The 14,232-nt window shown below is 44.8% G+C and overlaps 1 protein-coding gene across 5 annotated transcripts in view; it reads right to left on the reverse strand.

The window, feature by feature from the left end:
- Positions 1-14,232, reverse strand: part of FBXO34 (F-box protein 34) — an 83,719-nt gene continuing 69,487 nt past the window's right edge. For 3 of the 5 annotated variants that reach the window (XM_089522846.1, XM_089522847.1, XM_089522850.1), the window contains 2 exons: positions 4,834-5,040; positions 1-2,766 (listed from right to left, as the gene is read on the reverse strand). In XM_089522846.1, coding sequence (XP_089378972.1) covers positions 630-2,766; positions 4,834-4,913 — 2,217 coding nt within the window. In that variant the 5' untranslated portion in view covers positions 4,914-5,040 and the 3' untranslated portion in view covers positions 1-629. Of the gene's footprint in view, positions 2,767-4,833; positions 5,041-5,335; positions 5,402-6,291; positions 6,359-14,232 lie in introns of those variants that run through there. The other 2 variants (XM_089522849.1, XM_089522848.1) reach the window with 2 other exon arrangements.

The raw sequence follows: 14,232 nt of genomic DNA on the forward strand, positions 1-14,232 counted from the left end.
TTTAGAATGCACATTTTATTTAAGTAAAAAAACAAAACAAAACCAGGTAAGGTGGGCACAGTAGACCAGAGCTCTCTTGCTATGTGATAATATTCCTCTTTTTTGCTCACTTCCACCCTAAGATATAACAAATATTTGTTCTAGTCTAGTTTCAGGTTGTCCAGTTAAACCATCTTTTTGAAGATTGTTCTTTTACCTATTTAGAGTTTCCTTTCAGAAACATTTTTAATATATATATTTTAATATATATATATGTATGTATACTTTATACAGGATATACAGATTTGAGAACGAGACACTTTTAAAACACGGGACTGTAGCCGCAACACTCTCAATAGCTGCGTTGTAGCAAATAAACGTTGGTCAATCAGCTTATCAGACACTCTCTCAGGGACAAAGAGATTCTAGAGCTTTATCTATGTACACAGATGGCCTGAATGTGATCTTTCTTCTAAAAGGTCAAAGGCTTTTGTGATTCAAAAAATATGTGCAGTTTCATAGCCCTGTGGAAGGGGGAAAAGAAAACAATCACCCACAAACTATATACAGTGTAAACATCACACAAGGCGTGGAATTCTCCTCCCACCAAAGCTCGTGGCTCTTAAAAGGACCGTCCTTTCTGGGAAGTGCTAACAGTCCTCCTCCGCTTCCCTGGATTTCTTGTGAAGAGCACGGTTAAAGCTGTGGCAGGCAGGGACCCAGTGATTGTCGTGAAGGCCCAACTTGCAGCCAGGGACGCTCTTCTGGGACCGGTGGCAGCACATCCAGTACCCAGGGCCATATGGTAGTGCTTGACAATAGGGCTTAGGGTGCCACCGGCAGAGGGAGACATCCCCCCGGGAGTATTTCTTTTTGCACTGTTTGCAAGGGTCTTCCCTGTAACGTGGGTCGCGAACCCAGCGGGAATCCGCCGGCCTGATGTTGTAGTACTCAATGATAAATTTGAAATAGCCACAAGTGCATTTGAGGGCCACTAGACTCCGGGTGGGAAGCAAGCCGAAGATCTTGACAATGATATGGTGAGGCAAGAAGGCTAGGTACTGCTGGGGCTCCAAGAGCTGTTGGATCTTGAACCTGGTCTCCAGAAAGTCATGAGACCTCTGCCTCTTTAGAGCAGAAGAGCCAAGAGTCTGCAGAGCACTCTCTTCTGAAGAAAGTTCGGGAAATTCCCCAGAAATACAGTTGACAGTATGAGATTCCCTCTCTTGCTCATCCGTTTGACATTCTTCTGTAGGAACCACCTCCTCTAATTGTAGGTGCTCTTGGGTAATTTCACACTCAGAAAAAAGCAAAAATAGCCTCCCTGGGAGAGTTTCTTCACCAAAGCTGGAGCTGGAACATTGGCTTTTGCTACAACCTTTGTCCGTCCTGGCTGCTGATATGCGAATAGTGATGGACTCTCTCATGTGGACGTTTGGATTTGAATCTGAAAGAGTAGTTGGCTCTTGAGGTGTATAATGGAAAGCTGTGTTGTTGCTACACAAGGAATGTGGGCATGCCTGAGCAACTGCTGGGTATGTTGAAGGGAGAGGGGGCCCGGTGATATTTTGAGGATCACACCAGCTGCCAGATGGGTCTGGATCGCCTTGGTCAAGCTGAAGGTCATTTGCCACTCTGGGAGCACTGGCAGACAGAGATGGCTGCCCAGCAGACGGACCTTCCCATACGCTGTCTTCTGTTGGAGAGCTGTGCTTCAATTTCCATGGTTCGTCTCCCTCCTTGCCTCCATGCTCTTCCTGGTGAAGAATCCCAACGGATGCGTTGTCAGCACTGCTCTCGGGGGCTGTTCCGCTGACCAACAGCATGCGCCCCACGTTCCGCCGGAAGCTGTTGTTTCGTGACAGGCTCCCTGCTTCTCGCTCACTCTGGCGCCTCAGGCACTGCGATTCAAGCTTTGCTACCATCTCCAACACACGCACCGGCTCAGCTTGTGGCCCTCCATCACCACTGCTACCACCACCCCGGCAGGGCACCTCTTCAGATGGAGCCTCATCAGCCCCCAAGGCAGGAAAGGATCCAGGAGCAGAAGGGGCAACAGCTTTGGGTTGCCCAGGAAACCTGATCATGGCAGAGGCACTGGGGCAGTTTTTGGTGCAGCTGGCCAGCAAAACGCTGGTTCTTTGTTCCAGGAAAGCGACCATCTCAACGACTGACAGAGGACGGCCAGGGAAACCCCCCTCTCCAACTTCATTCACATTATGTACGGAGCAGTGCTCCACGCTGCAGGCAAATGGCTCAGGCTGGTAACACCTCCCACTGGTTTCCCTCATCCTTTCCAGATGGATCTTGGCTTTTTTGATATCAAGTGACTTTTTCCTTCGCTTTGTTGCCCTCCCATCAATGTCCCAGCTGCTTTTGTTCTTCATGGAGGATACCCTGTTGTCGTTGCACTGCTGGGCTGCAAAGAAGGCCACCTTCTCCTTAGTGTTGCCTGGTTTCACGACCGACCAGATATCCAGAGGTGCTTCACCATCATCACCTTGATGAATAGTGGCAGGCTGGGCAGCTCTTCTCTCCTTAATGCTGGGTCCTTCCGCATGGCTTTGGCTGTTGTTTCTGTTGCAGAGGGTGTTAGGGGAGAGGCTGCCCAGTGGCTTTCGGAGAGAGGGGCTGGGAAAAAGGCTTGATGAGGCTCTGTCAGGTTCTTCCTCATTGGACCCCCTTTGTTGGCTCATGGGTGGGGTTCGTGGGAGGTCCAGGCTTATGTCAAGAGATCGCTCTTTCTTCTGTAACTTGAGATATGGCTTTAAGTGCATGCCAGATATTCTAGGGAAAGGGGGAAACAGAAAAATAACATGCCTGTTAAAAACCACAGTAGCTAATTCACGGACACAGCTGACGAAGGAAGGAAGGTTTTCTCAGAGGTGAAAAGGAGATGCATCATGAGCCTTCTTCACTCTCTGTGCCTTTGCATGGTTGCTGGTGGATGTGGAACATGAGAGAGAAAGAAAGAAAGGGAAAGAGAGAGGGGGGTAGAGAGTGTCTTCAACTAAGTGTGAGCAAGGGAGCAACTGACCTATACTCCTTATCATATCTCCCCATATTGAAAGTTCTGGGTTAAAACACAAATGGATGCATGCATGCCTAAGTTGCAAGGGTAAATCTTAACTGGTCCTACTGAGCATTTTACAGTAGCTGTCACTACAGCCTCTCCTTGAAAATACTACTGGCATGGGTTGGCAATTCTGGTAGATCTGGAATCTAATTTTCTGATCAAAAATCCTCCCTGCAACTGACCAAAAATGTCCACCACAAACCAAAACCAAAAGAGAAAGCAATGAGAAGTCCAGTTGTGATTTTGAAAAACTGATTTTTTAAAAATTAAACACTACAAGGGGAGGGATATTTAAAGGGTGAATGGCTACCTCTGGAGGCCTCTAAGAGAGGCAATCCACTCCTTTTTGCCACAAAAAGAGCAGCTCAGGAGATTCTTGTGGCATTAATGGCCACAAGGGAACGCCGGGGGGGGGGGGGGGTTGGTCTCTGGTTTTTTAAAGCAGACTCACACGCTGACAAGACCCCAAAGCATCCAAAGCTTATTTTACTGTTTAACACACAAGGTGACATACACCAGCAAGAGAATCTTGAGCAAAGCCTAACAATGAAGATCAGCCTTAAAGAAATCTTATAACAACAGGGAAGCCCCACTATTTGGTACCCTGTTTTATGGCTATTCTGTTGCCAGCCATTCCATTTTGTCAATATCCTAAAAGAAAAGAAAACATTTCGCAGAATCTCTAAGCAATTCCTTCATCAGGCATAACTGCGTATCCTTGGCTACCAGGAATACCTGACTTGACCACCTCCGCTTCCAGCTATTAATACAGAAATTAAACAGCACTGAATCAGATATAGTTATTCTGGGGAGCCCAGTGGGTACTTCTGCTCTTATTGGCTGGCTCCCTCCCTTTTTTGTGTGTGTATCTTTTAGGTGTTAGATGGAGCCAAATAAGTTCAGACCCTTTGGAAAGAATCACCTGTCCCTCACCTGGCAACCTGCAGGACAGAAAGAGAAAGAAAAGAGAGAAGAGGACATGAGTATGAGAATAAAGAGACTGGTAGAAAAAGAAAAGAGACAGACCCTTTCCATCATCAGAATGTAACCCCTGGCCCAACATAAGGTCCCAGGGGAAAGGCAGACCACGGTAGAAAATAAACATCCCACATCCTCATTTAATTCATTAATTATTTACTAAGTTTGTACGATGTTTTTCAGCAAAAATGATAGTTTACATGAAAAGTGACCGTACTGTACTGATTGCTGAGATTTCTGCCTTTGCTTCCCTGGTGTGTTTTCAATGAGGATTTGTTATTATTTGTATTCATGATAGTTGATAATACTATTTAAGTCAGCAAGGGATGCAAATGCTCCCTGTATATCTCAATAAATACTGCCAACAGTGTTTGCTTTACTTTAAATATATGTTATATTTTATGTATACACTATACATAAAGTATAGATACCTATACTTTGTGCCCGGTTTTTCTTGCGAGCTATCGATCCATTAAGCATCCCATTTCCCCTTTTTGTATTTGTGGCATAAGTTGCTTTCACATCTAGCACCAATTTTCAGACACAAAAAAATATACCTGCATTTATGTCCCAGAAAAAAATGCTTTGTGGAAAACTTTTTTAAAAAATGGTAGTACAATTGCTCTAATCCCAGCCATCTCTATCTTGGTACTCTCAAATCTGTTGGACTGCATGGGAGTTGAAGTCCGACACCAGCAAGGGAAAGGTTTGGCCTGTGTTATCCAATGGCAGTCATGCAGTCAAGTATTTAACATTCAAAATAATGCAGCTGGATGGGGAGGGGTGCTGGTCTACCATACCGTTTGACTGGGTGGAACGTGGAGGCTGTGGAATTCAGCAGTTCCCGGTGGAGTCCAGCTCGGCAGGAACTCTTCATCATAACTCCCTCCACCTCCACCTGCGGCAGGCTGTCACAGCCAGTCCATCTCACCCCACAACCTGGGCTCCTGCATCAGCTTATCTCGCCCCACACAATGGCCAACCGGGTCTTTGGCACCTAGAAAAGGCTGTGGCAAAAGAATGAAATGGAGACAAGAGTTTAGGCTGAGGCATGGATATAGGTACTCACACTTCCCTAGCAGCATTGCAGCCTGTATTTAGGGATAGAGACCTTGCCAAGAATCACAACAGCACTGAAACAGCAAAGAAAGGAAACCACTGGGCCATTTCAGTACTGTATACATGGACTGGTAGTAGCCCCCCAGGGAGCTATCTTCAGTGGATAGGAACAAAGCACATCTGATATCAAGTGCCTCTGAGACACTCCTGAACTCCTTCGCACCCTAATTTGACCCTTCCTACCAGTATACAGTTGCCTTATGAACCCCAGACTGCAGGATCCATGTGTTTCTTCCTGAGGGTGCAGGGAAATGCAGGTTCTTACCAAGTGTCAAAGAGAGTCACCGTTGCTAGAGTGATGATGCTGGATGTTCTGTCCTTTTGTCTCTGAGTGTTCTGAGGCAGAGAGAAATTCCATGTTGGAATGTTTCCCCCATCCCATCACCCTGGAGGTCTTAAGGAAACGTATACTGTCTCTCAGGGTAGGAGGCAAACTACACAAAGGTGCTCAGGAACTCTCGTCCTCATCAAACAAAACAGACCACTGAGGAACAGAGGAAGATCTATTTTCCATTCAAATCAGTTCCGTGTGCACTAACAGTGGGTAACTTATAGCTCTCCAGATGTTGTTGGATAGCAACCAGCAGGAACTCTCTGGGGTTTCAGACAAGGATCTTTCTCAAAGTCAACATGGAGGTGCTATCAAGGACTGAAGCTCAGATTGTCTGGATGAAAAGTGGATACATGAGGAGAATCAGAAAGGAGAGACAGGAATGGCATCAGATGATCTTCTGGGAGCTTCTGAGAGAAAGGAGCACTGCCCAAGTGTCTTGCAAATACCCACAACAGTAAAATCATTGCTATCTGACAATAGGTCAAGATCTACACAACAATAGCTCTCAACCTTTGGTCTCCCAGGTGTTTTGGACTGTAGTTCCCAGAAGCTCCAGCCAGTTTGACCAAGGTTAAGAGATTCTGTGAGCTGATGTCCAAAACATCTGGATGGCCAACGGTTAAGAATCACTGATACTTGGAAAATCCTCAAGCAGGAAGCCTCCTCAGCATTGTGTAGTGGTTTGAGCACTGGACTATGGCTCTGGAAACCAGGATTCAAATCCCAGTATGGCCATGTAAATTCACTGGGTGACCTGGGGCAAGACACACACTCTCATTTTCAGATAATGACAATGGAAACCCACCTCTGAAGAAACTTGCCAAGAAAACCCCATGACAGGTTTGCCTTAGGGTTGCCATAAGTCAGAATACAGTTGAAGGTGCCACACCACCACCACCACAAAGCTTCCTCCTGGAATCTGTAAGCAAACACTTGCCAATAAGCTTGCATGTCACCATAGGCTCAGCCAATCAGCATCATACTATGCCAGATTTCTCCCCAAAATTTGCACTTTGAAAAGGGGAGCAGGAGGCATCTTTAAAACCCTTTTTGAAACCTCCTCCCATATCTCTTCACAGCAACCATGTCTTCAACCTGATGATGGCATGAATCCTATCAGATACACCAGCTGCAGGATGAGGTCAATGAGGGAAAATGAAGTTTTATTGCCCACACTACAAAGCTTCAGTCCACTTCCAGTTGCACAAACTAATGTGTGCTGGAGAATAGAGATTTGGGTGTAAACATGGGTCAATGAGAGCAACAGAGGGGGCTAAGAGACATCATCTGCACTTGGGGGCGCATATTCCAATATGCCTTCAACTGTGTATTGAGGAAGACACTTCAGGTCTTGTTGGACCGTGACAGTTTCACTGCAACACATTTCTCCTGGCATCACAGTGAACAATTTTGCACATTTTCCAAAGTCCTTCCAGGAAAATGGCCAAGCTGGTGGGCTGGGGAGAGGGAATTTTCCAAGGAGAAAGAAAATGTTCATAAAATATGATCCCTACACACTTTAGTTCATCAATATGGCAGCTTGTGGCTCATCACAAAGGGGAAAAAAATAAGCAAAGAAAGAGGGCAACAAATAGGCTATATTTATGCAAACCAGGTTGACTGTTTGATTGAAACACAAACACATGGACTTGCATAAATGTAGACATATACACAAAGAGGGGCTTAAGAAGTTCATTTCCAGAAAAACAGTGCAGATAGATAACAGATAGCACAAAGGTCAAGATAGTAGTATCTGAAAACAACAACAACTGGCTGTCCCCTACACAGAGGCAGCGTTGAGATCCTGCCATTAAAAGCTGCAGATAATGTCCCATCTGTTCCATTAAGATAACATTTATGAATGCATTGCTTATCTTCCACCCTCCCGCAAGTACAGGGGCATTTTCCACATAACTGTTTAATGTTCAATAACATGAAGTCTGCCAGTGGCTCTATTCTGCAAATATGTGTTATCATGGCACCTGTTTTGTGGTATCTGTCTGCACCACCATGCTGAGTTCAGAGCTGTACTGGTGTGATCTCATTCAAGCCATGGCACGGAGCGTTCCCTCTCCAGATGCTTGACATTACAGTCCAAACGTTCATGCTAACATGGGCAGGGGGGTGATGGGAGTTGTAGTTCATCATCATCATCTGAATGCCATAGGGCATCCAGCTGTGCTTTAAATGACCCCAAGCCTCTATTCCTACTTTCAAGAAAAACATGTAACTTCCAGGAGCATAAATCCCACCAGATCACTGATGCTAAAAGACCCATAGCTCAGTCTTGCTGAATTTTCCATTTAGAACAACTGTGGGCAACTGAAGATTGGGCAGAGGGCATTTTTCACCCATGCGCCCCTCTCAGTAGACCGACTGGCACACCATACAGGATCAGAAGTGATGTCACCAGTCATTCTGATTTTATTTTCAGGCAATTCCCAGCTGGTTTTTAAAAACAGGTACGTGGGAGGTTGGGAAAACAAAGGCATTGCATTTTGCAATGGTTTTAAGCCAGGGGGGTAAAGATGGGGGGAAATCACCCCAGTCAAAATATTTCAGACAGGAACTGCTGCACAAATTGGTGACCTGCGGGCTGTACCTTCCCTACTTTTGCTTTAGATTTAATATAAGACTGTTCCAGAGGGTAAAGCCAGAATGGCATAGTAGTTTGAATGTTGGACTATGACTCTGGAGACAAGAGTTTGACTCCCCACTTGGCCATGAAAGCCACAAGGTGACCTTGGGCAGGATCACACTCTCTCAGCCCCAGAGAAAGGCAATGGCAAACCTCCTCTGAATAAATCTTGCCAAGAAAACCCTGTGATAGCTTCGTCTGAAGGTCACCTTAAGTCAGAAGTGCACTTCAAGGTACATAACAACAACAACAAGGTTCAGAGGGTGGTGGATGCTCATCTTTCAGGAGTGCTTTAGCTGTGGACCTTGTGTTGTGGTCCTTTCCGAGACTTATGATTCTCTAATTTCATAAGCAGAGGAAAGGAACACTGGGCCTCTACATGTGTAGTCCAGATACATGCCAGACCTGCCTTGTGTTGGGGTTTTGAGGCAGCTGACAGCAACCTCAGCATATACAGAAGCTGTAAACCCAGGCATTCAAGTAGGAGTGGGTAAAGAGTTATAGGGCATAGTTATGGGGTACAGTTACCAGGCAGACCTTTATATTCAATAGGGTTTAGGCAAAGCAGAATCCATTCTGTGTGTGAAATGTAGCCTGCAAACTCTCAATAGGGCAATCTGCTCAGTTTTCTTTTTGGTGGATGAAGGGAAGCTTCTAGGTGTCATAGGCTTAAATGTAATTGCTAGTTCCAACCCCTGAATCAATCAGCCAATCAGCAGCTTATGTAAATCCCATGAATTCAACGGGTCTAGTTGACAACAACTGCATTTAGGCCATGGTTGTAGATCAGGTGGACAACTTGTGGCCCTCCAGGTGGACTGCAACTCCCATCATCCCTCACTATTAGCTCTATCATACACTGCCCACTCCTTGGGCAAATAAAAGCCAAAGGTCAATAAAGGCTAGGCTGGCCTTTCGTAGGCAAGCTAAGGTAATTGTATTTAAGGAGGCATTTTAACACATAAACATGCTAGGGTGGCTTTTGTTGGGTGCGTGTATGTGTTGGTCATGCCATTTAGGTTTTGGATATTTTATGTGGTTTTATATGGTTTTTAGATTATTTTAAATGTCTTATGTTTTTATCATAATGTTTTTCATATGCTTTTTACCTGTGAGCTGCCTTGGGTCCCTTCTGGGAAAAAGGCGGCATACAAATGAAAATAAATAAATAAATAAATAAATAAATAAATAAATAAATAAATAAGGGTCACAATTTGGTGTTAAGATTCCCCTCCAAGAATCTCACAAAACCTTTACTCTACAGCAGCCAAAATCACACAAAAGCAAAAACGAAATACTAAAAAAAATTACAGTGCTGAAGTTGATGGAACAGACACCCAAACAACATCTAGATGGCAATGGGTTGAGGAAACCTTCCATAACTCCTCACTTTCCTTGTTACCATGCTGACACAAGGCAATGGCTCACCTGCTCCCTTTCATGGGGCTTCAGAGATGGGTTGCAAAGTCTCATCCTCACCCACAAAGGGAGGAAAAAGCCAACCCACTGCATACTTGTAACCAAATCTGTGGGGCTGCATAGCTCACCTGCTTCAAAACCGAAGCTGTAGCAGGAGAGATCCAGCTGGTTGCACACTGCAGGCAAGGGAACCAGTTTGCCATATAAGCACAGAGCTAAAGAGCACAAGAGGAAATGAAAGTTGACTCAACCACTAAACCAGGGGTAGGCAACCCTTTTGAGCCGGGGGCCGGATAGCTGTCCCTCAGACAACTGGGGGGGCCGAAGCCAAAAAAATAAATAATTAATTTTTTAAAATAAATAAATAAATAAATAAATAAACCAGGACAAATGTAGGACAAAATTTTCAAATGGAGGGCACTTTTTAAATAAAAAATGGAGGACACGTGAAAAAAAATTGCTGATTTTTTTTTAAATGTTAAGATAAATGCATGTTTCTGAGGCTTCTATAGACAATTGCCCCCCAAAGGCCCCAGCGGCAATCGGCGGCAGGACTGGGCTGGGGCCGGTCCCAAGGCCTCGCCGGGCCGCATCCGGCCCGCGGGCCGCAGGTTGCCTACGCCTGCACTAAACTGTTGAAATGATTACTAGGCCAGGGAAACCAAAAGGAAGACAAGCTACTTAAAGCTCAACTTCATTCTCACCTGGTAGCCATGGGTGGAATTAACTGCCCAAAGCACACAGCCAGCTAACAAGCTGGACTTGATAGGAAAATAGACACAGTAATGCTTAAGAAGCAAATAGCAGAGGCAGTTTGGGAATTGAACTACGACTCAGGAGATCAGGATCTGAATCCCTGCTTGGGCACAGAAACTCACTGGGTGATCTTTATTTATTTAGGTATTTATATCCCGCCCTTCAGCTCTAATGGCTCTCAGGGCGGCTTACAAGTATTGTTTTTAATCAGACAGTTCCCTGTCCTCAGGCTTACAATCTAAAAGACACGAAACAAAAGGAGAAGGGAATGATGGAGGGAAAGGGGATGAGGTCCAGTGGTTCTTCTCTCCCTCTGAGGCCTGGACCAAGGCAGATGGATTGGAGGGAGGGCTCTTCCTTCTTCCAGGCTAGTCCTGATGGTCACAAGTCACATTCTCCCAGCCTCAGAGGAAGGCAAAGGCAAACCCACTCTGAACAAATCTTGCCAAGAAACTCCTATGATAAAATCACTTAAAGGGCACCATAAGTCGGAAATTGCTTGAAGGCACAACAGCAACAACGCTTAAGAAAGCATGGCTACTCACATGGCTTCTTGGGCAGAGAAATCTGGCATCACAGTCCCTTGAATTCAGAAGGGCCATAACTAAGTAGCAGAGCAGCACACATTTTGTATGTAGCTTCAAATAATTGGTATAATAAATAATTGCAATTGGGAACCTAAAGGGTGCTCAGCAATGGCTTCTCTTCATCCTGGACAGAACTGACCAGTGGAGTGCCACAGAGTTCTCTTCTGGGCCCAGTGCTATTCAACATCTTTATGAATGACTTGGATGAAGGAACAGACGGAATGCTTATCAAATCTGCTGATGACACCAAATTAAGAGTAGCAGCTAATACCCCAAGAAGAAAGGAACAAAATTCAAAATGATCTGAATAGATTAGAAAGCTGGGCCAAAACTAACAATATAAACTTCAGCAGGGAAGACCACAAGTTGAATATGAGTCAACAGTGTAATGCAGCAGCTAAAAAGCCCATGTGATTCTAGGCTGCATCAATAGAAGTATAGTGTCTAGATATGCCACTCTATTCTGCTTTGCTAAGGCCTCACCTGGAATCTTGTGTCTAATTCTGGGCACTCAAAATGGTGAAAGGTTTAGAAACCATATCCTATAAGGAGAGACTTGGGGGGCTGGGTATGTTTATCCTGGAGAAGATAAGGTTAAGGGGTGATACGATAACCCTGTTTAAGTATTTGAAGGGATGTCACATTGAGGATGGAACAAGCTTGTTTTCTGCTGCTCCAGAGAATAGGACACGGAACAATGGATTCAAACTACAGGAAGAGAGATTCCACCCCAACATTAGGAGGAACTTCTAGACAGTAAAGTAGTTCACAGTGGAAGAAACAGCTCAAAGAGTGGTGGACTCTCCTTCTTTGGAAGTCTCTAAGCAGAGGCGGGACTGGCCATCTGTCTGGGTGCTTTGATGGTGAGTTCCCTCCATGTCAGAGGATTAAACTGGATGACCCTTGTGGTTTCTTCCAACTCTATGATTCTATGAAATAAGGCAAATAAATGGGGATAGAGAAACTGCTCATCCAATAGCTAGAGGGTGGGTAGGAGGCAGGGAGGGACTAAGCCATTCCTTCCTCACTTGCTGTGTTTTAGGTGACTTGTGCAAATATGAGAAAACTGTGTACTGCTTGTGTGAAGGATTCTGCCAATTCAAACTCTATTTTTTTAAAGGCAGATAATGAAGCACTGTCTTGCCGGTGGGGGGAGGGAATGTTATCCATCCAGAAAATGCTGGAGGGGTGGCATTAAGTTGGTACACTTGTTCCTCTGGCTCACATGTTCACTTAAAGCATGAGTTATGCATGTGAACACCCCTCAGACCACATACGATTATTCCTTAGGAACACCCATGGCTGTGGGCAGCTTAACAGCTCAGCACGCTGGGTGGCTATTCTAACAAGAAATTATGCTGGCCTATTGCCGAGATCCGGATACCACAGACACAAATCCCTTGGCTTTTAGAAAAGGGAAATAAAAAGAAAAAAAGGGGCAGCATAAAAGGAAGGAGATCAGAAGGAAAGCCGGCACAAAATGTAGTCCCAAGTATGCCAAAAACAGAGGCTTTGAAACTACCCAAGTCTTGCTTCTTCCCTTTTCAATTTTTTTCCTAATGGCACTTGGATGCAGGTTAGTTGATTGCATGAATCCCATTTTGTATATTTCTATTCCATTAACATGCTTTATTTCAAACCCAGCAGCTAGTGTCTGAGTAGTGGTTGACAAGGGGGAGAACAACTTGTACAAAGGAGGCCTTAAACTGGTTCCTGGGCTACCGCAGTTCAGAGCACAGGCAAGGTCCCTCCAGTTGGATGTTGGAGAGACAGCTCTCCTAATGTTTGAAAGAGACTGGCTGTGATATAATGGATGTTTGCATATAATTTTTAATAGAATTTAATATTTTAATGTGTAATTGTTTTAACTTTTTAAATTGTTCAATTGTTTTTTAAACTTTATACTTTTTTAATGCTTTTGTATTGTTTTCAAAGAAGAAAGTGTAAAGGCAGATTTAATGGTGAACATTAAGAAAACAAAAATAATGATGATGGAGGGCCTACATACAATTCAACCTAGACAATGAGGAAATGAAAATAGTTAAAGGTTTCCAGTACCTTGGATCAAACATTGATCAAACAGAGCCTATAGTCAAGAAATCAGACGATGACTAGGAATGGAAAGGACAGCTGTGAAAGTAGACAAGATCCTAAGGAGTAAAGATATACAACTGAGCACTAAAGTGAGGATCGCCGAGGCCACTGTATTCCTCATCACCATGTATAGATGTGAGCACTGGACAGTGAAGAAAGCAGATAAGAAAATCAACTCATTTGAGATATGGTGCTGGAAAAGAGTGCTGAGGATACAATGGACAGCCAAGAAGACAAACAAATGGAGCATTGAACAGATTGAACCTGAACTCTCCCTGGAAGCCAAGATGATGAAACCGAAGCTGGTGTACTTTGGCCACATCATGAGAAGGTATGAATCACTGGAAAAGACAATAATACTAGGAAAGACAACAGAAAGTTAGGAAGGCTGCAAGCCAGATGGCTAGATTCACACTAGGAAGACCACAGGGCTGAATTTTCAAGAACTAAACAGAGCAGTTGAGGACAAGGGGTCTTGGAAATGTCTCATCCATCTGATCACCGTCGACTTGAGGGCAGTTAACAACAACAACAAACCAGATCAGGTCTTTCATTTTCCCCCTCCTGTCAGCAGCTCCCTTGAGTTTTGCAAAGCAGCTGGTGTTGGTGTAGCTGCTCTTTCTTCAAGTTAATGGTGCGGTTAACAGGGACGGGGAGCAGACCACCTGCTAGACTGGATAGTGCTGACTACTTCTCAGACGTGTAGAGGTCATCCTGTTCCAGTCTAGCCACATATTCTCCTTGTTGCAGCACGGATTTGCACAGAACAGATGCAGCGTAACCGCCAATGCAGGCAGAGAACAATCCCAACAGTTTCAATCCAGCGGTCTCTCCACAGTGCCGGCAAAGTGTGCCAACAGCCAGCTAGGTCTCTGGTGCTCTGGCAATGCATGATGGTACAGCTTCAGTTTCTTCAAGGAATTTTTTTGTAATGCTCGCTTGGATAAACTGATGGAGCAGCCACCGAACAACATGCATTCACTCCTTTTACTTTGGCATGTGTGGAAAAAGTCATTCTCGTTCAGCACGTAATCTCAAGAATCACAATTTGTCTGTTTCCTTAAAAGAACTGTAAAAAAAATACCCTGGGCTGCTTGAGAGTCAAGAGAGTTCTTGAAATTATAGTGGGAATCTTAGGCGCATTCCAGACGGCCCCAATCGGGCGCTGTCGTTACGCGCAAGGGGCGGCGCTTCCTGACGCGCCTTGCCCCTTGCACATAACGAGGGCGTCAAAATGGCGGCGCCCTATACA

This window comes from Sceloporus occidentalis, unplaced genomic scaffold, assembly GCF_023333645.1.
Source record: "Sceloporus occidentalis isolate IW3139 unplaced genomic scaffold, rSceOcc1.0.p SCAF_4, whole genome shotgun sequence".
NCBI lineage: Eukaryota > Metazoa > Chordata > Lepidosauria > Squamata > Phrynosomatidae > Sceloporus > Sceloporus occidentalis.